General features: G+C 37.8%; 1 protein-coding gene across 5 annotated transcripts in view; it reads left to right on the forward strand.

Moving 5' to 3' along the window:
* TMTC2 (transmembrane O-mannosyltransferase targeting cadherins 2) overlaps positions 1-27,415 on the forward strand; it is a 444,836-nt gene that overhangs the window by 193,402 nt on the left and 224,019 nt on the right. For all 5 annotated transcript variants that reach the window (XM_017543508.2, XM_017543511.2, XM_017543509.2 and 2 more), the window contains one exon: positions 20,297-21,125. In XM_017543508.2, the coding sequence (XP_017398997.1) occupies positions 20,297-21,125 (829 nt within the window). The remainder of the gene's footprint in view (positions 1-20,296; positions 21,126-27,415) is intronic.

A 27,415-nucleotide genomic window follows, 5' to 3' on the forward strand; every position in this document is an offset into this window, starting at 1 on the left:
TCCGAAGTAGCTGGGATTACAGGCATATACCGCCACACCTGGCTAATTTTTTGTATTTTTAGTAGAGACAGGATTTTACTATGTTGGCCAGATTGGTCTTGAACTCTCGATCTTGTGATCCACTTGCCTCAGCCTCCCAAAGTGCTGGGATTACTAGTGTGAGCTACTGTGTCTGGCTGAGCCATTTTTTAAAAATTTTATCTTACCTTCTCTCCAAATTGGCTAATTTAAAAATGTCATAACGTTTATATGCTTGGCTGTGTCTATGCTTACTATTTTCTTTTAAATATCAAAGTTCATTAGAGAAATTGCAATGGAAGTGAATATTGCAATACTGTCGTGTAATATTGCAAAGATATATTAGTCCATTTTTGCTTTGATCAAAGTTAAATTTTGTAATTTACTACAGTACTAAAGTAGGAAATGGCTAGATTCTTGAGCAATATTTAAAAATTAGATTCAAAATTACTTTCCCTCTGAAACCACATTTTCAAGTCACAAGAGAAGTATGCAATTATATAGAAGTTTCTCAAATGCTGCAATTGTATCCTTTTGAATTAACTGACAGTTGCTGTTTCAAGAATATCCTGTCTCCCATATCAGTAACTGCTTTTGTTTACAAATCATCCTAACACTTCAGCTCACCTTCTAAACACCCCAGAAAATGAAGTGGATATTTTAAGACCTTCATTTAGAGCTGGAGATGTCCAGAGGAATTATGTAATTTTATTACTGTCATCTTGTTGTGAGGAACAGGCAAGTCTAATGATTCAAAATCTAGTCTTCCTGTCTCCTCTTTCTCCCTCTCTCTTTTCCTCCCTTTACCTCTCCCTCTTTTTTTTCTTTCCTTCCTGAAAACACTGTATTCTTCTCCTGTTCCTCATTGATTAAAAAGTACTCTATGGATAAGGAAATTGACTTGGCTTCATAGTTCAGGTATATTTCAAATGTATTTGAAATTAGTCTACAGTACAGGATAGTCCTTATTTGCCAAAGGAGCTTTAAATGTTTTACCATTGTTTTAATGCCCTATTTAATACAGTACCCACTAGGAGAAAAAACAAAATCAGGCTGTTAAAGAAACTAGGGACACCTACATAAAATATGTAAGTTAAAGAAATGGAGAGCTATAATATTACCCAGACACGTATACTTTTAAGAATTCCAGAGTAGGCCAGGCATTTTGGGAGTCCAAGGTGGGCAGAGCATGAGGTCAAGAGTTCAAGACCATCCTGGCCAACATGGTGACACCCCCCTCATCTCTACTAAAAATTCAAAAATTAGCTGGGTGTAGTGGCACGTACCTGTAGTCCCAGCTACTCGGGAGGCTAAGGCAGGAGAATATTCTGAACCTGGGAGGTGGAGGTTGCAGTGAGCCGAGATGGTGCCACCACACTCCAACCTGGCAGCAGAGTAAGACTCCATCTCAAAAACAAACAAACAAACAAACAAACAAAAAACCCAGAGTAAAGAACGCCCACTCTATATTGTTTTGTATAAGTACACACACTACACAGATGAGATTGGGCTATTTGATCAATGTATTAAGATTCTGGTATATCTAAAATTGCACCCAGCCCCCTTCTAGACTGTTCTCTTGTTTCATTGTTCTTTTGTTCATTCATTTAGTCATTTGCTCAGTCATTCATGTACTCATTCACCCATATTACATGAAGTGTCTTTTCTGTGCCAGGTGCTTGTCTAGTTGCCATGGATAGTAAGTCAGTGAACAAAACATAGATAAATCCTTGCCCTTACAGAGCTGGTATTCTTGTGGGAGCAGTGAAACTCACTTCTGTAAGTGTGAGATAATAAGATTAAGATTGTATGCTTAGTGTCACTTTGGTCCTTAACAACTTCAGACTTGACCATCTTTCATATGTGATATCAGTTATAAGATTGGTGAGCTTTGAGAAAACAGGGATTAGTGTAACCTGGAGAAACTGAGTTGTTGTGGTAAGTCTTGCAGGAAAAATGGAACTTGAGCTGGAGGTAAAGAATATTTAAAAAGTGACAACATTAGGTGGATTGATGGGAATTTGGTTTACAACTAGAATGATAAAGAAGGCAGTACCATGAGGGATTTTGAATTTTGAAACAGTAAAGATACCAGTGTAACTTAGGGAGATTTGAGGTTCAAATAGTAAAGATGGGCCAAATTTTGGCCAGTTTTGAATACCCAGCTGAGAATCTAAATGTTCTTGCTTTAGAGAATTATCTTAGATTCCTGATGAACAGTAGTAATTAAAAATATAAATGAATGAGCCAGATGCAGTGCCGTGTTCTTGCAGTCCTAGTTACTCAGGAGGCTGAAGGAGGAGGATCTCTTGAGCCAAGGAGTTCAAGCCCAGTCTGGGTAAAATAGCAAGGCTCTGTCTCTAAAAATAAATAATAGATAATGAAAAATTATAAACAAATAAAGGTAATTCCATGAGAACAAAGGAAGATGGAATTTCTAATCCTAACTGCAATTGAATAGCTGTCTCTTGGTGAACATATGCAGGACATAAGATACCCTTTTCCTCACTGCCAAAGAAACATTGAGATATTCTCCAGTGTTCTGGATTTTATTGATACAAATTTTTGACCTCTTTGTCTCCTAGCATTTACCAATCTGTGGCTGTATGAGCTTTCCAGTAGGAGTTAATGGTCTTTTATGTCAGTTTCCACTTAGGTCAGAGAGGGTGAGAGCACTTTGATGAACAGAGGCCTGTTGAAGAATTGGAATTGGTGGGTATGAAGTGGGTATTGTTGGGTTTAGTGTGGTTTACAGAAGTGGTCCCCAATCTTTTTGTCCAGTTTCTCGGAAGACAGTTTTTCCATGGACTGGGTCGTGATGGTTTCCAGATGAAACTGTTCTACCTCAAATCATCAGGCATTAGATTCGCATAAGGCGCACGCAACCCAAATCCCTCACATGTGCAATTCATAATAGGGTTCCAGCTCCTATGAGAATCTAATGCTGCCACTTATCTGAGAGGAGACGGAGCTCAAGTGGTAATGCCTGCTCACCACTCACCTCCTGCTGTGTGGCCCAGTTCCTCACAGGCCATGGATCAGGGCTGGTCTGTGAACCAGGAGTTGGGGACTGCTGATTTACGGCATAGAACCTTGGACTTATAATCAAAGGACATAGCTTTTGAGTCCTAATTCTTCTACCCATTGGGTGGTAAGATTCTGAGTAACAGTAACTGTTCTGAATTCTGCCTGCTCCTTGGTAAAACACTAATTCACAAAGTTTACAAACATCATGTTTTATAAGGGGCTACTTGAGATAATACGTATAAGGCAGTCTATAAAATGTTTAACAAATATTCATAATTAGTGTTGCTAGTAATAAACCATTTCCTCCACATCACATCCCAAAGTGAGATAGAATAACAGAACAGAATGTTTTCTAGGCACTGCTCTCTTTACTAGATGCCAGGATTTCATCTGGGAGGAATAAAGCAACATAACAGGTGTTTGAATTCATTAGGCAATTATACACAATTTCTGTTCCTCATAATATCTGGTCTCTCACAGAAAAATATAATGGAGCTTAATTTGGACTTGCTTTACCATATCATTTGGATGACCTGTATTTGTTTAGATTGTCGAAGGAACAAGACACAAGAGTTGGTTTGAGATAGTGTTCAGAATAGAACAAAACTGGATTTATTAAGAAATGTGATCCTAGGCTGGGGACAATGGCTCATGCCTGTAATCTCAGCACTTTGTGAGGCCAAGGCAGGTGGATTACCTGAGGTCAGGAGTTTGAGACCAGCCTGACCAATATGGTGAAATCCCATCTCTACTAAAAATACCAAAATTAGCTGGGCTTGGTGGTGGGCACCTGTAATCTCAGCTATTCAGGAGACTGAGAATTGCTTGAACCCTGGAGGCGGAGGTTGCAGCGAGCGGAGATCATGCCACTGCACTCCAGCCTGGGGAACACAGCGATACTCCATCTCAAAAAAAAAAAAAAAAAAAGTAATACAATCCTTACTGTAAAATTTCTGGTATATTTCATCTAGGAGTTATTACAAAAACCTATTCAAGAATGGAATTTCCTAATATTACTTAAAAGGTAATGTTTGAGTTAGAAGCTAAATAAAGATTCTTGTGCATCCTGTAATTTTTATTACTATCTGGTAATCAACATTTATAGCACAATGTTACTTTTTATCCTTTGCTTTTATTAAGGTTTGATGGCCCATGGCATGAAGTTGCTTGCATTTTTGGCAACTTTTTTGAATGTTGCTGGAGTTCACTGTTGCACTGAATGTGCCTAGCAGGGTACCATGCAAGGGGACAGGGACAGCTAGGGCGTTTGAACAAGGACATGTTTAAGTAGGGAGTAGGAAGCCAGAGATTGCAGTCAGCTAACCGATCCCTTCCATTTCTTATTCCCCTTTGCTTAATCCGAATTTACGGAGTGCCAGACATGCACCTGGCAAAAACTTTTTGCTTGTCTCCCCGCAGGGTTCCAAGGGCCCTGAGCCAGTCAAAAAATGATCGACAGTTCAGTTAGGGAGAGTTCGCTAAACTACAACTGTTAAACCAGACAGAATTCCCATTAGAGGAATGCTTTTTGGACCTAATCCAATGATAATAATCTATTAAAACAAGTTGTCTAATCTTATGAGTTAACTTGAAAAGAGAAGGGGATGCAGGGTGAATTGCAAAATGTTTGCACGTGTAAGTTCAGTTTATTTAATTTTAAATAATTAGGGCATGGCAATGATTAGTGCTAATTGGAGCTGTGTCAGGCTGAAATAATTATCCAAGTGTGTTTTGAAGACTTCATGAGAGATTTTTACAGGAAATCTTATTTAACTCTAGAGTTTGTTTTATTGAAAATGCTAAAAGTCAAAGATATACATCTTAATGAAAAAAATACGAGATTTTAACACAATCTGAAATAATTTGAAAGCTAGTACTATAATGATAGCTACAAAGGGTAGGTATGCTTTAAAAGATAAATGGAGGTTGTTTAAATAGCCATCAATAGGTATTTAGTAAATGCAAAATTCCGTTTTAACTGATTTGAAGTAAGATCAAACTTGGGCTAATTGAAGTCTTGCTGAAATGGAGAATGAATATTGCAATGATTATATAGGTTTCATAGTTTTGTTTTATTTTTTTAGAGACAGACTCTCGCTCTGTTGCCAGGCTGGAGTGCAGTGGCACAATCTCAGCTCACTGCAGCCTCCAACTCCCTGGTTCAAGTGATTCTCCTGCCTCAGCCTCTCAAGGAGTAGCTGGGATTTTTTTTTTTTTTTTTTTTTTTAGTAGAGATGGGGTTTCACCATGTTGGCCAGGATGGTCTCAATCTCCTGACGTCATCATCCACCCGCCTTGGCCTCCCAAAGTGCTGGAATTACAGGCATGAGCCACCGCACCCAGCCCTGGTTTCATAGTTTGAGTACTTTTCTGTTTCAAAATCTTCCCATGATTTTGTGTATTAATTTTCAAATATTGCAATTTCCATACATAATCTTTAAAAGTTAGTATATGGTCAAAATTTAATTTCAAATCTCACATTAAAAGAGGGAATGAAATAAAGCGATTACAATTACACAAAGATTTCATCTATTTACATTGGTAGCCACCAACAGGCTCCAAAAATTGCATATTACCAAGTTGCTTCTGCCAAGAAGACATTTTTGGGGAGTTAACAGAATAGAACCTGAATGAACTGAAAAACTTCTTAATATTTTCCCTCATTTCCAAACATCTGATATATTGCCACTTCACAGCCACATTAATAATTTCTATGTCAACATAACGTGAAATATTCCATTAGTTTAGTACCTGTAAAGTAAGTATAATTTGAAAGTCATACTCTTGATGATGAATTCCAGCTAATAAAGTGTACCTTTAAGTAATGCTTATTTGATGGTGCTAATATTAATTTGTGCTTTTAGAAAAGTTATTCCATTTATTTATAACCAATATTGCATCTAAGTTTACTATTTTAGTTTTCAAGAAGATATTCATCATCAGAGTAATAAGATGCATAGGCCTGAAAAATAGCTCTTCATGAAAACTCAAATTATATTTTTTAGCTTTTCCCACGTTACCCATCCCTGGACTCAATTTTAGTTTTTAAGGTGTTTTGTAAATAACTAGCCTTCGAGTACTGTTGATATCAGTACTTTACCCCTTTTCACATATCTTTCTATATTAAAGGGAGCAAACTAAATAGTACAAACTAAGAAAGATTTGGGAGTAGGGTTGTTTTTTCTATAATTCTACTAACCATAAGTCTGTTACTCTGGTGTTCCTGGACAGTTATAATGGCCTTTCACTTATTCTGTTTTCTTTCATGCGGGGGTGATGGGAAGAGGATGACCATCCTGCTTGCTTAGTAAACCCAGAATGCTCTACTCAGCTGACCTTTTAAGGATTCTAATTCTGCTTGATTTTGCTCTGAATTAATAATAGTTACGAAGCACAAATAAGTGCCACAGTGTTGTCTGGAAATCGCTGAATTGTTTAAATCACTGAATATTAAAAGAAGAATTATGAAATTGATGGATGCTTTCCGATGTTAAAACTTTGATTTAAAAACTATAGGCTGCCTCAGTTGCCCAGTCAAGAAAATGAGTATTTTCTGAATCGGTGTGGTATTCAGAGAAAAATGAGTGTGTAAGAGATACGCCCAGATAAATGGCTGCATTTTTACCTGTGAGAAACAGGAAATAATAATTTGTCATTTGACGTTGAATTTACTATTTAAATTTAGGGGAAGACATAGGGTAATTATAGAGTTGGAGTATATTTCCATATAACAACATTAAACATTGAAATTATATGCTTATTAATGAACATCTATAAGGCATGTATGTTTATTAACTTCTATTTGTATATATAATATAAAATCTCCTTTTTCTTGCTGGTGTCTTTTGTGTTCTCATAGAAAAACTCCCACACTCATTAAATAGCTGTCTATTATGATATCTTTGAGAGAAGGCGGCTGTATCTTTGCCTCCCCACTGAGTGAAGTCTCATTATAATTTGTCTCTTTATGTTTCCAAAATGCTGGGCTCACATGCTTAACTCATTAATGAGACTGGAACGCATCTCATAATGGCTGGTTTGTCGCACGAAAGCCACACAGAGTTAAAAGAATGTTGCAGTTTAATCCATTGGCGCAGGAAATGCATTTGGAATGTAGTTGCCCAGTTGAGGCAAGATCGATAAAAGAAAGTTCCTTTTCGAAATTCAGTTAATTTTGAGCTCACTTAATTTCTCCGCCCACTAGTTGTCTTCTTAAAGAACAGGGAAAAGAGTTTAATTAAAAAAAAAAAAAAGTGTTTTCATCGTCAGAAGTATCTTCTTTACTTTTGTTTAAAACATTTTTTGTTGTTTTTTTTCTCAGGTCACAAAGGATATTTTCTTCACATATTTTCTTTATAAAGCCTGGATTGTTTCGTGGCTAACCTGATTTGACCATAGTGCACTGCCTGGTGGGAAGTGTTAAACCTCTCATTCTAAGCTAAACAAGATTACTCTGAAGGCTGGCATTCAGGGGCTTGTTTTTAATGTAATGGGTTAGGGGCTATGGCACACCCCTTGCAGTTCCACTAATTGAACTCTTTGGGTACTTCAGTTTCTAATAGTTAGCTCTAGAAGGGGCTTGCCATGGGTATGCCAGAAATTGCTCACTGCTTGATTTCCCTATGTTAGTTTAATGAGGAAGAATGGGTCACCATGCCAACCAAAACACCATAGCAATGGGTTTAGAAGCGTCCTTCCTTGATACTTGCTTCCCATTTAGGGGTTTCCAATAAACTACAAATGCTATAGAGTGTCAGACAAAAACCAAATAGGATTTGAAATCAGTATGTCCTCATACAATGCATATAAGTAACTATGTTCAGTTAACCTGAATTTTACTTCATTTTGTATTTAATCTTTTTTTGATTAATGTAGAAGATAGTGAGGCACTTAAGTTAGTCTTAATTTTCAGTTGTTAATTTTTTTTTTGCTAGCAGCTTTCAGCTATTGATCTATCAGAGCTCATCTACATTTAATTTAGTTTGGTGTCTAAGAGCTTTTATTCTACTGTACTAACAACCATTTAAATAATACACTTTATTTTTTAGAACAGTTTTAGGTTTATAGAAAAATTGAGAAAATAAGACAAAGTTCCCACACACCCAGTTTCCCCTACAATTAACATCCAGCATATCAGTATTGTGCATTTGTTGCAAGTAATGACCCAGGGCTGATACATTATTAAATCAGCGGTTTATTCTGATTTTCTTAGTTTTTACCTAATGTCATTTTTCAGTTCCATGATGCCATCTGGGATGGCACATTTATTTGTCATGTGTCCTTAGGGTCTTGGATGTGACAGTTTTTCAGGCTTTTTCTTTTACTTTTCTGTTTGCGACAGGTTCTTTCTTGCTCTGTGGCCCACACAAGAGGGCAGTTGAACAGTCACGGCTCACTGCAGCCTCAACTTTCCAGACTCAAGTGATCCTCCTTCCTCAGCCTCTCTTGTAGCTGGGACTACGTGCAAGCCACCACACCTGGCTGATTTTTGTACTTTTTTTTTTGGTAGAGATGGGGGTGTTACTTTGTTGCCCAAGCTGGTCTCGAACTCCTGAACTCAAGAAACCCTCCCACCTTGGCGTCCCAAAGTGCTAGGACTGCTGTGAGCCACCATGCCCAGCCAGGCTTTATTTTTGATGATCTTGTCAGTTTTGAGGATTCCCAATTATATATTTAGCAGTATGTCTTTCAATTGGAATTTTTCTGATTTTTGTTTAAATGATTATTCTGGGAATAAGTTTTTGTTGTTGTTATTTGTTGTCTTTCTTTTTTTCTAATTTTTAAAAGTATTTGTTTGTTCGTTTTTGAGACAGAGACACTCTGTCACCCATGCTTGAGTGCAGTGGCTAATCAGAGCTCACTGTAGTCTTCATTTCCTGGGCTCAAGCAATCCTTCTGTGTCAGCCTTTTAAGTAGCTGGGAATACAGGTGCATGCCACATTGTCTGGCTAATTTTTTTTTTAATCCTGTAGAGATAGGATTTTATTATGTTGCTCATGCTGGTCCTGAACTTTAGGCCTTGAGCGATTCCTCCCATCTTTACCTCTTGAAGTAGCTGAGATGACAGGTATGAGCTATTGCTCCTGGGTGGGAATAGGGGTTTTGAGAGGAAGAACATAGATGTGAAATAATATTTTCATCACATCATAACAAGGGTACATACTATCAACACAGCTTACCACTACAAAACTGACCTTTGTCACCTGCCAGTGACTGTGTTTTTCAGGTTTCTTCACGATAAAGTTACTTTCTCCCCAGATCTTCCCACTCACCTGCCTTTACTGTGCCTTTTGGAAGGAAGTCCCTATGCACAGACCACACCTACAAAATGGGAATTATGCTCCCCTTTTTGAGGGTAGAGAATATATATAAATTATTTGGAATTCTTCTGCACAGAAGATTTGTTTCTTCTGTCATTTGTTTATTTTTTTGTATTACTTACCAATATGGACTCATGAATATTTATTTTATACTTTGGGTTATAATCCAGTATTGCATTACATTTTTTGATGCTCAATTCTTCCAGCTTTGGCCATTGGGAGCTGTTTAAGTGGGTTCCTGTGTGCCTTCCACACCTGGACATGTCTGTATCAGTGTACTTTTACGTGTGTTTTAAGCACTTTCTCCCTTTCTGGCACTACAAGTTGCTCTAAGTTCATCTTGTATATTATCTGTTCCAGTCCTAACATCAATCTATTTATCAAAGGAGCCCTGGCTCACTTTATTAGAAAATGGTAACAACCATTGAAGGAATAAATACAAAAAAAATCCAACAAAATTCAGGAAAATATCTTTCAAGTATGATTAAGTGAAAGACTAGATGATCATCTTAAGTTGTTATATGTTTAGCTGGAGATGTACTAATGCTTTCTGATGGATGCTTGAACTCAACGGGAAACATTATGGTGTATTATGGGTTTAAGTGAACAAAGTAACTCCTTAGAAGCCAAAATACTGAATATCTTAGCATACTTTTTTATGCCCCTTAATCTTTAAATTTTTTCTTTACAAAGACTGGATATACCCACCCATTTAACCTCTTAATATCTTTTGAAATGCCAAACATTATAAAACTCTTTAATCTTGTCTGTTAGTTGGTGTCGGGAAAAAACAAATGTTTCTAATCTTGTAGACAGGATGATTATTAATAAGAAAACCCATTTTCTTTTAAAGGGAAACAGAACTATTCTGACAACTTGATTATGACAAAACTTTGATTAATCACATGGATATGTTCTAGAAACAATTCTTAACTCTGCTTTCAGCCATGCATTCCTTCTCGTCAGATGTTCAGAAATTATGCTTTTGAGGGAGTATCCAGTGATAACTGTTTTGGGAAGATGGAGAGCTATGAAGAATCCTATTTTATTGACATAAGAAAAGTGATGAATGGTGAATACAAAATAGAAGGTGCTAGATTTTTGTTATGGCTGGATAGCCTTTTCTCTGTCTTATAACTTTCAGTACGATTTTTATCTACTTTATTATTGAAACTACTATTATTGCCAAGGGCTTAATTTGGAATTAAATGAGCCTTATGCTTAAGTAATTTATTCTCGTTAGTTTGCCAAAATGTAGGTCTCATGATGGTTTTAATACTCTACAGCAGGATGTTTACATTTTTTTTCATTGAGACTAAAATATTCCTTTTCAGTTTCATTTATGTCCCAGAAAATCTGAGATCAGAAGACGATATTGAAGCTGCCATTATCAATGACAGTTTTTCTTGAATAATAGAGTGGGAAGCTGTTATAGTTGAATTTTGCTTTACTCTTATTTTTATTTCTTTAGTCAAAGACCCCCATAGAAGGAAATAATTCACAACAGGTCTCTGTAGAGGCATCACCACCACTAACTAATATGGCAGGGTCTTCTCATTGGCTTCTCCCTCATTTCAGGTGATGTGTGGGGACGATTTTGATGTTTTCTGATAACTTTCACATTATTTACTCATTAATCTATAGTTATGTATTTTCATTCCATTAGTGTATCAAAAAACTAAGTTGTCAATTAGGAACCTTATAGTGGCTGACTTTAATTCTATGATTTTCTATGTCTGACAGTTTCAGGAAAAGCCCTCTAAACATCTTATAATTAAAAATATCTGGCCAGGCATGGTGGCTCATGCTTGTATTCCCACCACTTTGGAAGGCCGAGGCAGGTGGATCAACTAAGATCAGGAGTTCGAGACCAGCCTGACCAACATGGCAAAACCCTGTCTCTATTTTTTAAAAAAAAGTATTTAAAAAAATCTATTTTTGTTTTTCAGTAAAATGGAGATTAGAGCTGATTTCCTTTTTTATGTTAAAGAGCTTTACAAATGAATATATTTGAACATCTTAAAGATTAGACTTTCATAAGGCAGACCTATAATATTTAGTGAACAATTAGGTTTATTAAAACATGAAGAAACCCTGTCCATACTGGTGTGAAATGTATCTATAAATTTTTTGTTTGTAGGGATGCAGTAATTTTCCTATTTATAACTTTTGGTTATAACTTAATGGTTATAACTATAACTGTTTAAAACTTTTACGCCAGAGTTGTAGTAAGGAAAATGTTCCTCCTGAACATATGCTACTACTTTAATGTGTGCTTTTCATGGAGAGAGGGAAGCAGGCAGAAAACATGACGACATAAAGGTGAAAAGGCCAAGTTTCTGTATGTGGTGACAACAAACTGATTGAAAATGGTAACTTGGAGTTGTGGGCAATATTGCTGACTTTTTTTTTTTAACAGATGAGGTCTTGCTATGTTGCCGAGTGTCTTCTTGAACCTTTGGGCTCAGGACATATTCCTACTGCAGCCTCCTGGGTAGCTGGGACTACAGACTACTGTTCGCAGCCAATTTTGTTAACTTCATGAACCTCTGTGTGGCATATTGGGAGCTGGGACTTAGTGTAACAGGGTATAAAATGTGTGAGAGAAAGATAGAAACTGACTTTTAAAAGCAAGGGTCAGACTTAGTTTAAGAATCATTTATTTGAATTCCTACAAATGTCAGGCTCAGTGTTACCCTCTGGGGAGAGACGTGTTAGTTACAGCTTAGCTGTAGAAGAGCTTTTTGATATTATTGTACATCCCAACTGCTGTGCATTTTGTTTTTATATTATTTTCCTTTGATTTAAGAGATCTTCTTGTAAAATTAAGGTAACAATCACAAAATAACTATATTAGAACATGGAAAAATATTTTTGATGTTGAGAAACCTAATTATAACATAATAGCTTCAATAAATAACAAATATAGAAAAGCGTAGGAACTAACACATCAGAAATCTACTTGCCTATAACCAGAATTTAGATTTGTTAACATATTAATTGCATATGTTTAAAATCTAGTCAGTGTATATCAAGTTGTCAAACCTTTTAGTTTTTTCAAATAAGCTTTTTGATAAATGGGAATCTCGCACAGATTTGAAGCCATATTTTTTTGTTGTTGTTGTTGAGATGGAGTTTCAGTCCTTGCCCCAACTGGAGTGCAATGGCATGATCTCGGCTCACTGCAACCTCCGCTTCCCAGGTTCAAGCGATTCTCTTGCCTCGGCCTCCTGAGTAGCTGGGAGTATGTGCATGTCTCACCACACAAGGCTAGTTCTGTATTTTTAGTAGAGGCAGGTTTCTCCGTGTTGGTTAGGCTGATCTCGAACTCCTGACCTCAGGTGATCCCCCTACCTCCACCTCCCGAAGTGCTGGGATTACAGGCAGAAGCCACCGTGCCCGGCCTGAAGCCATCTTTTCTGTTATCCATATACTTGTCTCCTTACACTAGAGGTTTCCTCATCTCATGTGTGGTATAAATACTTCTAGACTTAAATAAAAGGCCTTTCATGCATATATAAGCATTTGTGAAAAACATTTTTCACAAACAAGGTAGTATTTTTCTGAATGACCTCTGTGATTTGTAGCATGCATATTTTGCAACATGATTTTTCACCAGTTACGCTGTTACATAAGGATTTGGTTCATTGGTACATAATGTTATGTTGATATTTATGCATATATACAAACGTGTAGCTCTTCATAATGTATGTGATTTATTTCTTTTATTTGCCATATGGATTCACACATACGGATATACCAAGATTTTTTCATTACCATATTGAAATTTTTATCTATTTCTGTCTTATCTTTTATAAACAATCCTAAGTATCCTTGTATTTGGATTTAGAGGTTTTGTTAGACTGTAGGGAGGTAAATACAGATTACCAAGTCATACATGGTACAAACTATTTTATTGTGTACGTTTGTTTCCACAACTGTACAATATATATTTTTCCAACAATGTATGTTTGTACCTGTTCCAGAACAATATCTGTGAAGTTTATCTCTTTAGTTTTTCACTTTTAACTTATATTTGTATCATTTTAATCTTTTTATGAAATAATGAGATTGAGTATCTTTTCAGATCTTTGTTATTTGTCTTTTCTGAATTTCCTGGCTATATTATTAATTCTTGTTTGTTTGTTTTTTGTATTGGGTTGTTTGCCTTTGGTGGCTCATATTTAAGATTTTTTTTCCCCCTAATATTCTGGGAACAAATCCTGTCTTCTGCATGTTGCAGCAAGACTTCGATATTTTAACCTTGGTTTCTAAAACTCCTTTGTAGCATGGCCTTTGTGACACTCTTTTATTGTACTTAGAATTCAGTTTGTCCCAGGCGGGGCACAGTGGCTTATGCATGTCTGTAATCCTAGCACTTTGGAAGGCCAAGCCTGGTGGATCATGAGGTCAGGAGATCAAGACCATCCTGGCCATAATGAAACCCGGTCTCTACTAAAATGCAAACAATTAGCCGGGTGTGGTGGCACATGCCTGTAGTCCCAGCTACTCAGGAGGCTGAGGCAGGGGAATCTCTTGAACTCCGGCAACGAAAGTTGTAGTGAGCCGAGATCGCACCACTACACTCCAGCTTGGCAAGATAGCAAGACTCTGTCTCAAAAAAAGAAAAATTTCAATTTGTTCCAGAGCCTGAGAAGGAGTGTTATTTGTGTTTTGTTATGGTTTATTCATTTACAGTGAGGCAAATATACCTTGAAACTTTGTGAAACAAGAGTCCAACAACATTTTTAGTATCAGTACTAAGAATTAGACTTGCACAAATACGCACTAACACCCAACTTCGGCTGCATTAGAATCACCTATGAGATTTTACTTGTACTGAGGCGTTAGTTCTTCTAAAAGTTCATAATTGATAGTGATAGACCTTCAGGTTTGAAAATTATCCTTTAAGGCATTATGATTCTTCTCTTCTCAAAGTGGTTTTCTAGACAGAGTAGTACAGTACAGCGGTATGAAGTTCTAAGAACACACAGGTCTGTCGTCTCTTATGACAAGTTTGTATCCAGTATGTAGAAGAGCCCCTGCAACCTTAATGATAAATTGAAGGAACTAATTGTTTTAGCTACTAAATTGCAATCCTTTTCTAATGCTCCCTTTCAAAGATTGTACTTAAGTAATGTTTAAATATCCCACACTGTGAAGTCACATCTTCTTTATGTGAATTTTTGCTAGTATTATCTTTCAAGTCTTCGGTGGCAGTTCATTGGGAGAGTCATGCCTTATCTATACTTGGATCTGAGAAATACAAGTGTAGATCAGTTTGATACACCAAGCTGAGAATACAGAAGTGCTAAGGAAAATTGTAGGGTCACTTGACTCCTAGTAGCAGCTCAGTAAAAAATTTGCTAATTTAATCCATAAACTATAGCATAGGGACTAAATTAGAAATGAAAACCTTTTCCATGCTTTCTTGTATCTTGTTTTAAGGCCATCTCCACAAGAAGAGTTGAGATGTTTTATTAAAAATTGGATTTGAAGAGATTTTTTTTTATCAGAATGTCGTATATATAGTTGATTTCTTTTCTGAAACAAAGTTTGCATTTGTTGCCCAGGCTGGAGTGCAATTGAGCGATCTGGGCTCACCACAATCTCCGCCTCCCGGGTTCAAGCAATTGATTCTCCTGTCTCAGCCTTCAAGTACCTGGGATTACAGGCACCACTGGTGCCCAGCTAATTTTGTATTTTTAGTAGAGACGGAGTTTCTCCATGTCGGTCAGGCTGGTTTGGAGCTCCCGATCTCAGGTGATCTGCCCACCTCGGCCTCCCAAAGTGCTGGGATTACCGGTGTGAGCCACCGCACCTGGCCTAGTTGATAATTTTTAATAAAATTCTATGACAAAGCATTAAAGACACTTGAAAATTGCAATTTCATAACTTTGGCTGATACTTTAAAAAAATTTTGTTTCTGTTTTAAGTTCCTGGGTACATGTCCAGGTTTGTTACACAGGTGAACGTGTGCTTTGTCTGATACTTTAAAAGTCATAGTATAAAGTTGATTTTAAAATGTTTAAAGTAGAAGAGTTTCCAAAGTTTTCTGATTTGCTTTGGCTGATACTTTAAAAGTCATAGCAAATCACATCACTTTAGAAACTCTTCTACTTTAATAGACATTTTAAAAATCAACTTTACCTACTGTTTTAGCTTCCCTTCAAGAGTATCACTTATCAGCCTGAGCAACATGGCAAAACACCACCTACAAAATAATACACATGCACACACCCCAGCTATTCCAGAGGCTGAGGTGGGAGGATCACTTGAGCCCAAGAGGTTGAGGATGCAGTAAACCATGATCACAACACTGTACTGCAGTCCAACCTGGGTGAGACAGTGAGACCTTGTCTCAAAAAAAAAAAAAAGAATGAGTCATTTATTTTTTCCATACAGACCTCACCATTAAGTTAGAATAAGTATATGAAAGCATTTCACTTCAGAACCATACTATATTTTTATCTTAGTGACTATGTCAGTTTGTTAGCATTTTATTACTTATGTTTGCTTTTTGTTTGTTTGTTTGAGACAGAGTCTCGTTCTGTCATCCAGGCTAGAGTGCAGTGGCATGATCTCAGGTCACTGCAACCTCTGCCTCCCGGGTTCCAGCGATTCTTCTTCCTCAGCCTCCTGAGTAGCTGGGACTACAGGTGCACGCCAACATGGCTGGCTAAGTTTTGTATTTTTAGTAGAGACAGGTTTTCACCATTTGGCCAGGCCGGTCTTAAACTCCTGACCTCATGATCTGGATTTGTTTGTTTGTTTGTTTGATTGAGCCTCAGCCTCCCAAAGTGCTGGGATTACAGGCATGAGCCACCGTGCCCGACCATGTTTTCTTGTTTTTATGTCATTTTCATTTTCTCAATACTTAGACACATAATATTTAACATTAAATAGTTTTTATTATTCATATCTTTGTATTCTATTATATTTAAATTTTCTTTTAGCATAATAAATGCAACAATATGACCACATCTGGAATCTGTTTTACTTTGATAATTAAGATATAACAAATTATTAGAGATACTTTTATGAAAAATGAATAATTTTGCCTTGTTACGACATTTCTGTCTTTAGAAATAATATAGAATTACATTGTTTTTTGTTATTATTATTCTTTGAGTCAAAGGCTTGCTCTGACGCCCAGGTTAGAGTGCAGTGGCGCGATCTCGGCTCACTGCAACCTCTGCCTACCAGGTTCAAGAGATTCTCCTGCCTCAGCCTCCCAAGTAGCTGGGATTACAGGCATGTGCCACCACACCTAGCAAATTTTTGTATTTTTAGTAGAGACAGGGTTTCACCATGTTGGCCAGGCTGGTCTTGAACTTCTGACCTCAGGTGATCCACCTGCCTTAGCCTCCCAAAGTGCTAGGGTTACTGACATGAGCAGCTGTGCCCTACATCACTGTTAAGGCTAACTTATTCTGGAGTTTAATGACTAGCAAAGAAATCTGACTGTGTTTCCCTCCTTCATGTGGCTTCCCTGTCCCTTGGCTTCTCTTCTTGCCTGATTATGTAATGCTATCTCTCTCTTCCTCCCCACTTCCCCAGTCATTCCCACCACAAGATATTATAACAGAATGGCCTTAGTCACACTTTAAAAATGGGCTTTCGGTACAAATTCAGAATTCAGTTGTCTTTCAAGATCAGTCTTCTTTACCCATGATATCTTGTCTCATTTACCTTTGCCAAATGGTGTTTCTTACTTGTATAATCTAAGAGTACTCAGTTATATGACTGATGAATCAAGTTATTACAAGTTCTTAAGCATGGTTTTATGGGTTTCTTTTTCTAAAATCAAGAAATTTTAGAATTATTGCTGGGTAGAATTTCAGAGGAACAATGGAATGGTTTGCAAAAATTATTCTTACATGTTAATGAGGCTTTGAAATATTTCATTTTTCCAATTAAAAGTTAGATTGTTGAGGCAGAATGTTATATTATTCCCTCTACTATTAAAAATTCCATACAGCATTATGTGAATTAGTCTTAAGCCAACGACTGGCAAGGATGTTTTTGAAACAATGAAGTTAATGCTGTGAATTTGGCATTACTATATCTATAGTAATGAATAATTCCACCTCTTAAAATTGTTTAATTTCCATCTGGTTGCTGTTTCTCATTTTCTTTAAGTTTTTAATTTCTAACCACCTATCCTTTTTTTCTCTTCTTTTATACACACAATTACCCACTTTTAGATTAAAAAAAAAACTTTAATACTTTTGAAATGTAAAAATCGACATATCACCAAAAAGTGGAAAGGGAAACCTAAATGAATTCCAAACTTTTTGTTTTATTAGAGATATAAAAATTTCTAAGATCTTAAAAGTAAGATCTCACTAATGAGTTTAAAATTAGGGAATAAAATAATTTGTTTTAAAAAGGACAGGGTCACCAGTTAGGAGGAGATTATTATAGGCATCCCAGTGCTGGCACTTGGGACTAATGATGACAGAAGAGATTGGGAGAAAAAGACAGATTCAGGATATATTTGGATGTGAAAGTTGTGAAGACTTTGTAATGAGTGGAATGTGGAAGGAAGGAAAGTGGCCGTGAAGAAGAAACTGGTTATGTAGTATTACTGTTGCTGATGGTGATGATGATTGGAAGAGGAACTGTTTAACTTCTTTTGGGGAAGTATGAAGTCAGCAGTTCTATTTTGGGCATTTTGAGTTTGAGATACCTAAGTGAATTTGAGCAATTGAATAATTGGCTATGGAGGTGAGGGAGGATGAAGGTACAGTCATTAGCATACATTAACTACATTTAAATTCATGAACTGGCCTGTCATGGTGGCTCACGCCTGTAATCCCAGCACTTTGGGAGGCAGAGGCAGATGGATCATGAGGTCAAGAGATGGAGACCATCCTGGCCAACATGGTGAAACCCCATCTCTACTAAAAATACAAAAACTTAGCCGGGCTTGGTGGTGCGTGCCTGTAGTCCCAGCTACTCGGGAGGCTGAGGCAGGAGAACTGCTTGAAACCGGAAAACGGAAGTTGCGGTGAGCCGGGGTCGCCCACTGCACTCCAGCCCGGCGATAGAGTAAGACTGTCTCAAAAAAGAAAAAACAATCATCAACCTTGTTGAGGATCATTAGGTTGAAGGTAGAGTGGGAAAGAGCATCCCTGAGTAGTGCTGTGGCTTCCAGCAATCAGGGTTGGGGTGGAGGAGGAATCTGAGGAGCAGAGTCCAGCGTGGCAGTTGTATACAATACATAGACACTGTTTTACAAGCAGTTGCTTATACTTAAGATATATTGCTCTTTGTGGGTTGTTTTTTAAACTAAATATTAGGTGTATGCTTGGTAAGATTCTAAACCCCCTTCTAAATGTCATTAAGACAATTATATACAACGCTGGTGTGTCTGCTATAAAGAATGGCCTTACCATTGAACCATTAGTGGGATATGGTGCCCATTTTAACCCTCCCCGCTGCGCCTCTGTAAGACTTAGATTGTTAGATGTCAACTAAGTTACTTAGATTGTTAGATGTCAACTAAGTTATTGCTGGGGTTGAAGGACTTTGCCAGAAAATTAGCATTCACATGGATGCCCTTTGGTCCTCCTCTCACAATTTTTTGTCATTCTCTTGAAATAAGTTAGTTCATTATTAAGACATTTTATTTTATTATTTTATTTTTCATTTGAGACAGTCTTGCTTTGTTTTCCAGGCTGGAGTGCAGTGGTGCAATCTTGGCTCACTGCAACCTGGGTTAAAGCTATTCTCCTGCCTCAACCTCCTGATTAGCTGAGATTACAGGTGCACCCCACCATGCCCAGCAATATGTGGTTTTGGTTTTTTTTTGTATTTTTAGTAGAAATGGGGTTTTGAACTCCTGGCTTCAAGTGGTCCACCTGCCTCGGCCTCCTGAAGTGCTGGGATTACAGGAGTGATCCACTGTGCCCGGCCTAAAGTAATTTTATTTTTAAAAGCTGTCATCAACATGAAAAATTTGGGATTCATGAGGAGTATTTTTGAATGTCGGATGTCACTGTTGTCAGTGACAATATGGGGCAGCAGATAAAAGCCTTGTTTATAAATTCTGCAAGGACAGAATAAGACAATGACATGGGGGACTAGCTTAGACTTAGCTGCATGCTTTTACTCCCTTAGAGACGAGCACAGAGTCCTGCCATACCAAATATTTTTTGACATGACTGCTTTTTGTTTTTCTTCAAAATCTAAACTACGGTAAAATGAAAGACAATAGTTATTAGGTGCCTTCTATATCTCATGCAGAGTGCTAAGTACTTTACATTGTGGTCCCATTGTGACCTGACACGAATTCTGGGAGGGAAATAAATATATTGAACCCACTTTGTAGAAGTTATGAAATTGAAGCTTTGATTATTGGTATTTTAGAAAGGAAAAATAAGAAAAGATAATCAAAAAATATACGCAAACTACAATTCCACATTCAGGTTTTTTAGGAGATTAAATTTTTTCTAGGCACGTTTGAAAGGTGATAGAAGCTGGGCGTGGTGGCTCACACTTGTAATCTCAGCACTTTGGGAAGCCAAGGCAGGTGGATCACGAGGTCAGGAGTTCAAGACCAGCCTAGCCAAGATGGTGGAACCCCGTCTCTATTAAAAATACAAAAATTAGCGGGCAGTGGTGGCAGGCACCTGTAATCTCAGATACTGGGGAGACTGAGGCAGAGAAGTGCTTGAACACCGCAGGCGGAGGTTGCAGTGAGCCAAAATTGCACCACTGTACTCCAACCTGGGCGACAGAGCAAGACTGTCTCAAAAAAAAAAAAAAAAAAAAAGTGATAGAAATAATTAAGTCATTCTTTTTGGAGACATAATGCTGTGTTTTTTACTGTCCAGTTAAAAATGTATTTTATCTGTAAATAGTAAATGTTCCCATGCTGTATTGACAATGATCTTAATTTTTCCCTTCTTTTTTTTTGATTTCAGAGGAAGAACTTGTCTCTTTTCCTCAGCATTAGTTTGTTAACTTTCTGGGGCTCCTCCCTTTTGGGTGCCCGGTTATACTGGATGGGAAACAAACCACCAAGCTTTTCCAACTCGGACAACCCCGCTGCTGATTCGGACAGCCTCCTCACCCGCACGCTCACCTTCTTCTACTTGCCAACCAAGAACCTCTGGCTGTTGCTATGCCCAGATACCCTCAGTTTTGATTGGTCAATGGACGCTGTGCCTCTGCTTAAAACAGTTTGTGACTGGAGAAACCTACACACTGTGGCCTTCTATACTGGACTCCTCCTCCTTGCCTGCTATGGTTTGAAGAGCCCGAACGCAGACCGAGAATGCAATGGGAAAACTGTAACAAATGGCAAGCAGAATGCAAATGGACATAGCTGCCTTTCAGATGTGGAGTACCAGAACTCAGAGACTAAGCCCAGCTTTGCATCCAAAGTAGAAAATGGCATTAAAAATGATGTATCACAGAGAACCCAACTTCCTTCTACGGAGAACATTGTTGTTCTGTCTTTATCTTTGTTAATCATACCCTTTGTTCCTGCCACGAACCTGTTTTTCTATGTCGGCTTTGTAATTGCAGAGCGAGTATTATATATTCCTAGTATGGGCTTCTGCCTACTGATTACAGTGGGGGCCAGAGCCCTTTATGTCAAAGTCCAAAAGCGGTTCCTCAAGAGCTTGATTTTTTATGCTACAGCTACACTAATTGTTTTTTATGGACTCAAGACCACGATCAGGAATGGAGACTGGCAGAATGAAGAAATGCTGTATAGGTCAGGGATAAAAGTAAACCCAGCTAAAGGTAATCTTTTATTTTATGCTTTTGCTTGGATAGTTTATGCTTTCACCCTCTTTACGTCTTTGCTTCTTGTCTCAGTATTAAGGAGGAAGAGGTGCTTTTATGCAGTATTTGTATCTTTCATGCTTTTTATTTTTTTTTAAAGAGATACCACATATAACCAATTTAGAGACGTGCCTAATATTTCTTACTTGGAATAAGAAAATATTTTCCTGTGTTTCTATGTTTGTCTGGAAGAATTAGAGCTCCTGTTGTATAACAATATTGACTGTTGCAAGAATTTAGAAAAGGGCTTGGTTTTCAAATTTTAAAATACTGATAGGAACAGCTCTTGTATCATAAGATAAAAGTCAGTATCCCACATAAGTATACATTAACTCTTCTGTTTTCCAAGAATTGCCTGAGGAAATACAAGACTTTCATTGAAACCTTTAAAAGATTTGGAGATGTGACTCCCTCTGAATCCTGAAATTATGTCTCTAGATGTCAGTGTGTGCACATTCAGGTATGAGTCACCTTCGGCTATGCAGAGGCTAAATTATCTGAATGTTGCTAAGCAGTTAGCAAGTTTTTACTTGAATTTTTAAGTCACTTAGAGAAATAAACTTTTCACTGAATAATGAGAGCTTTGATTATACCATTCATGATTGCTTTTGATTTAGAAAATTATCTGAGCAAATCTCAGAATTGATAGCTAGTATAGAAAGTAGTTTCCTTTAAAATAAAAGAGAAAAGTCAAAAGCTATGACAATGGGTTACTCTAATTTAGGCAGTTAAATGTATTGGAAGCTAGAAGACAATTAAATAAAAATAGATGTAAATTTTTAGTGCAGAAATACGTCATAGTAAATAGTGCTAAAGAGTTTTTTATTCTCTCTCTCTCTTTTTTTTTTTTTTTTTTTTTTTTTTTTTTTTTTTTTCTTTTTTTTTTTTTTTTTTTTTTTTTTCTTATACTCTCTCTCTCTTTTTTTTTTTTTTTTTTTTTTTTTTTTTTTTTCTTTTTTTTTTTTGAGAGTGGAGTCTTGTTGCAATGGCATGTTCTTGACTCACTGCAACCTCCGCCTCCTGGGTTCAAGCGATTTTCCTGCCTCCCGAGTAGCTAAGATTACAGGTACCCACCACCACACCAGGCTAATTTTTGTATTTTTATTAGAGACGGTGTTTCACCACGTTAGCCAGGCTGGTCTCAAACTCCTAACCTTAGGTGATCTGCCCACCTCATGCTCATCAAGTGCTGAGATTACAGAAGTGAGCCACCGCATCTGGCCTATTTTTACTCTTTAAATTATGTTTGCTTATATAGCATTTGAAGTGATATTTTTCTACTCTTTCCAATACAATTCTATATCAGGATTAAAAGAAGGTGTAAAACTGTTCCAGAATATAAAAATGGCCTGCTAATAGGTATTAGGATATATGTCTAAAGATCTAGATACAACAAAAGCTACTTTGTCATGCTTGTCTGATGAGCACAAATTAAATCAGGAGATTTAGTGAACAACTACACATTTCTTTAAGCTAAGGAACTAATTGCTGGCACTTACACTGCTTAATAAATTGCAGAGACTTTAATAGGAAGTTGGAAGCTTAAAGTTGAGCTACTGTATAGCATGTAATTTCTCAATTCTTTGTGAAAAATCATTACCATGTGGCTTTTTCTAGGTAGTAAGTACTGCACAGTTTATTGAATGCCTGGACCCAAATCTTGTTGTAAAAATTGTTACAGTTAGTTTTTGGAGCATACTTACCAGCCAGTTTTTCTGCACTAGTAGATGTAAGGATATAGAACAAGGCTATGTTGCCAATGTATTTTCCTGCTGTTTAAAACAGATATATAGTTAAGAATTAAAAACAAAAATTCTTGGCGTATTTTAAGTTTTAGGCTAAATTACTCTTAGAAAAAGCCAAGACAACAGTGGTTTAAGTAAGATAGAAGCTTTATTCTTTCTTTTAATCTAAGTATGTACAAACACAGAGCTGATAAGCTGGCGCCATGGGTTTTCAGGATCCAAGCTCTTTCTCTTTTATTCCCTTGCCATCTCAGTGTTGTCACCCTGTCCTTATGGTCCAAGATGGCTCATTATCACATCAGCACTTCAGCTGACAGGAAGAGAGGGAGAAAGGGCAAATGGTGGGTATACTCAGTCTTAGAGCATATTGCAGAAATTGCACACACCATGCTTGCTCTCAGACCATTGGGCACACCTACCTACAAGGAAGGCTGGGAAATGTTATCTTTATTCTGAGAAGCCACATATCAAGCCAAATTTTATTACAATGCAAAAAGGAGAGGGCAGATACTCAGATACTAGGGTGTAAGTAGCAGCCAGAATACCTGAAAACATTTTGTAAACCCTTAGGTATTTTCCAGCATTTGCTGCTATTTTTGCTGACAGTTAATGATTCTAAATAAGATATTTTGGTACATAGTTAGAATGTTTGATCATTTTTTTTTTATTTTTCCATTCACTAAGTAAAACAATTATTAAACATTTCCTGGGTTTCCAACATTTTCAGGTGTTCGTTCTAATACTTGAGAAGTGCTGCACAATTTCAGCACCCCAAAATATTATTAGCTAAATAAATGTACAACTGGCCACTGCCACGATAAGTTCTTTCAGACATCAAACACTGAATTCCCAAAACCCATCACCCACCCATGGCCCAGTCAACTGCTTTACTTGTGGGCTTTACCATCTCAGTCCATCTCAGTTGATGGAACCTCCATTTTCCTAGCAGCTCTGGCCAAGAATTCTGAAGTCATCCCTGCCTCCTCTTTTCCCTTCACAGCAGCTCACATCCATCCCATCAGGAGATCCTCTATGTCTTTTTTGTAAAAATACATCCAGAGCTTGACCACCTTTTACACCATCACTGTTGGCATCATGGCCCAGGCCACCACCATCTTTTATCTGGAATATCAGTAAAAAGACTCTTGTCTCACCTCCCAGCTTGTGTTTCTTGCCTTTTAGCATATCTTGTACTTTTTTTGCTTCAACTCAGACTTGATGTATTGGGTAATAAGAAATGAGGTGAATCGGTTTTATTGTGAGATTTTATGTAAATCTGGTTAGGAGTTGGACTGTATTTTGCCATAGCTGTGGATGCCAGAGATCTCACATTCCTCTGGTGGCCTTGGTTTTGGTCTTCCCAGTGTTTGTTGGGCTTTCCCAAGGACTCTGTTTTGCATCTATTTCAGCTGTAATCAACTATTACTATACTGCAGCTCTGTTGGTGTGGGGAAGGAAAAATACTCTATTATTTTACGACGAAATCTTCACAAGTGTTTCTTTTCTATTTTTTGAGATGGAGTTTCGCTTCTGTTGCCCAGGCTGGAGTGCAATGGCATGATCTTGGCTAACTGCAACCTCCGCCTCCCAGGTTCAAGCGGTTTTCCTGCCTCAACTTCCCAATTAGCTGGAATTACAGGCATGTGCCACCATGCCCAGCTAAATTTTTTTTTTGTATTTTTAGTAGAGACAGTGTTTCTCCATGTTGGTCAGGCTGGTCTACAACTTCTGACCTTAGGTGATCTGCCCTCCTCAGCCTCCCAAAGTGCTGGGATTACAGGCATGAGCCACCGCGCCTGGCCACAAGTGTTTCTTATCTTTCCTTGTGTCCTGCTCCAGTTGAGACATGAAGGCTAGCAGAGGCTGAGTTGAAAGGAATAGTTTTCCCCACAGCTCTGGGACAAGGCTAAGATCTTTCCTCTATGGAGCAAGTGGCATTTGTCATGACAAATGCTCTGGGTAGTATATTTCATAAGGTTTATTCTTCTACTGCCAGAGTCGGGAGAACATCTTTCTTGGCTCTTCCCAGTGAGTCTCTGTTGGGGTCACAGGAGGCAACCTCCAAAAGTGTGCGAGTCTCTTAAGACTGCCACCCTCAGGAGTTTCTGATTCAAAAGCTAGTTCGTGCTTAGCCTCCAGCAACTTGTCAAAATGACTAGTCAGTTGTTTCTGACGGTTTCTGTCTCCAGCAGCTTCTGCTCCAGGTAAGCTCTCCTCTGCTGTGTCTTTGGATTTGTCTTTCTCTAGATTTCACAGTGGTGGTTGGCTCTGCGACCCCAGTTCACTGATGATTCCAAGACAAGTTATTGATTTTCAGTCTGTTTAGCTTTTTCTGTTTGTAATGATGTGAGTGACAGCTTCACATTCTTTAATGTCTGAGCTGAACCCCTGCTTCTTTTCACCTTCAAAGTCTGTGCTTAACCAGCAGCCCTGGTGACCTTTTGGAAACACAAGTCAGGGCTGGCGTTCCACTCTCCCCAGTTATTCTCTGGCTCCCTGTTTCTCTCTAATTGAAAGCATATTAGAGGGAGAGGGAGGAGGGGGAGCCAAGAGTTCAAAAACTATTTATTGAGTACTATGCTCACTTCCTGGGTGATGGGTTCAGTTGTGCTCCAGGCCTCAGCATCATGTAATATGCCTTTGTAATAAACCTGCACATATAGCATTAGAATCTAAAAAAAAAGTTGAAAACATAAAAATAAATAAAATTAGAACAGTTCTGTGCTTACACAACTCTAGATAGATAGATAGATTATAGATATGATAGATATGGATATACACAGCCTCAGACAGGACCCCGTATATATTCACGACCCTTTCCTTCCCTTACTCCACTCCAGCTCTGCTGGCCCCTTTGATGTACCTTTTATATGCCAGGGAAGCTCCTGACGCAGAGTCCCCCTCCCCCCTTTTTTTTATTTTGAGACAGTTTCGCTCTTGTTGCCCAGGCTGGAGTGCAATGGTACGATCTCAGCTCACTGCCACCTCTGCCTCTCTGATTCAAGGGATTCTCTAGCCTCAGCCTCCTGAGTAGCTGGGATTACAGGCATGTGACACCACACCTGGCTAATTTTTGTATTTTTAGTGGAGATAGAGTTGCTCCATGTTGGTCAGGCGTGTCTCTAACTCCCAACCTCAGGTGATTTGCCTGCCTCAGCCTCCCAAAGTGCTGGGATTACAGACGTAAGCCACTGCACCCAGCCGCCGCAGAGCTTTTATCCTTGTCATTGTTTCTTCCTGGAATGCGTTTTCCTGGTTATTCTCACTGTGATCTTCCTCACTTCCTTTAAGTCTCTGATCAGCTGTTACATTATAAGCAAGGTGCTTTATGTAAAATTGACTGCCCTGCTATAAATTATATCCACCCCTCCACCTCTGTGTTATTGAGCATTCCCTATCCTCTTTCCATGCTTCATTTTTCTCTTAGTAATTATCACTATTTGACATACTATATTTTCTATAATTACATGTTCATTGTGTCAATGTGTTATCAGCATACACTAGAATGTATAATACAAGAAGGTAGAGATTTTTACATTTTAAAAGGTGCTATATATACTACAATGAGGACTGTGTCTGGTAGAGCAAAGGCATTCAGTAATGAATATGTTTCCGTATTGTTACAGTCAGGGTCCTTCTCTTTAAGGGGTTCATGATCTGTTTACAGATAGAATGTACATGCATGAAATAAGGCAAGAGTGTGAAATATTATGCCTTTGATATGCCAGGTAGTGTGAGGGATGCTTTATAATGACAGGTAGAATTGGGAGTAGAGTTAGTTTTAGATTGTGTGACTGCATCTGTGTGTGACATATGCTTCCATTTTGATAGAAGGCGAAACTCTTGCAATCCAGGTTTCTTATTTTTTTTTTCTGTTTATAAGATGTTAATAATAATTCTGACTACAGTTACTTTCTTAGCAATTATGAACCTGGCAATAAACTTCCTTAAGGCAGATTTTCTTAGTCTGTTACATTATTTGAACCTAAGTGAAAGGTTAGAAACCCAGTCTTCTATATGATTTTCTGAGATTACAGATGGAGTTAGGATTTTTTTTCTTCCTTTGAAAGCATTTGCAAATTCTGGAATACTTCAGTCGAGCATGTGCTTTAACGGGATATGATTTTCAGCCTCATGAAGCAGTATGCATTAAAACTGCTGCCTTCAGTAATGGGTCCTGTAGACAGCTGCCAGTCATTAACTGATTGGATGCAAATGATGATGAGTAAACCCTGTCATAGTGACTGTGCTGCTAATTTATGGTTTAAATCTGGATAGTGGAGAAATGATAGTTGATTTGGACTATGTAAACCACAAGTCCTGTCTCATTATGTGGTTGATAATGTCAGGGAAATACTAGACATAGTTGATTACTGTAGTTTGTTGATTTCACAATGACTCTTTGCATTTTTGTGCTTAGGAAAAAAAAAAAATTCTCTGATGACTGCCTTAATGAGCAAGCCACATTATATTTGAAAGAGTCTCCCCCAATACCCCCCCCCC

This window comes from Cebus imitator, unplaced genomic scaffold (genome assembly GCF_001604975.1).
Source record: "Cebus imitator isolate Cc_AM_T3 unplaced genomic scaffold, Cebus_imitator-1.0 Scaffold156, whole genome shotgun sequence".
NCBI lineage: Eukaryota > Metazoa > Chordata > Mammalia > Primates > Cebidae > Cebus > Cebus imitator.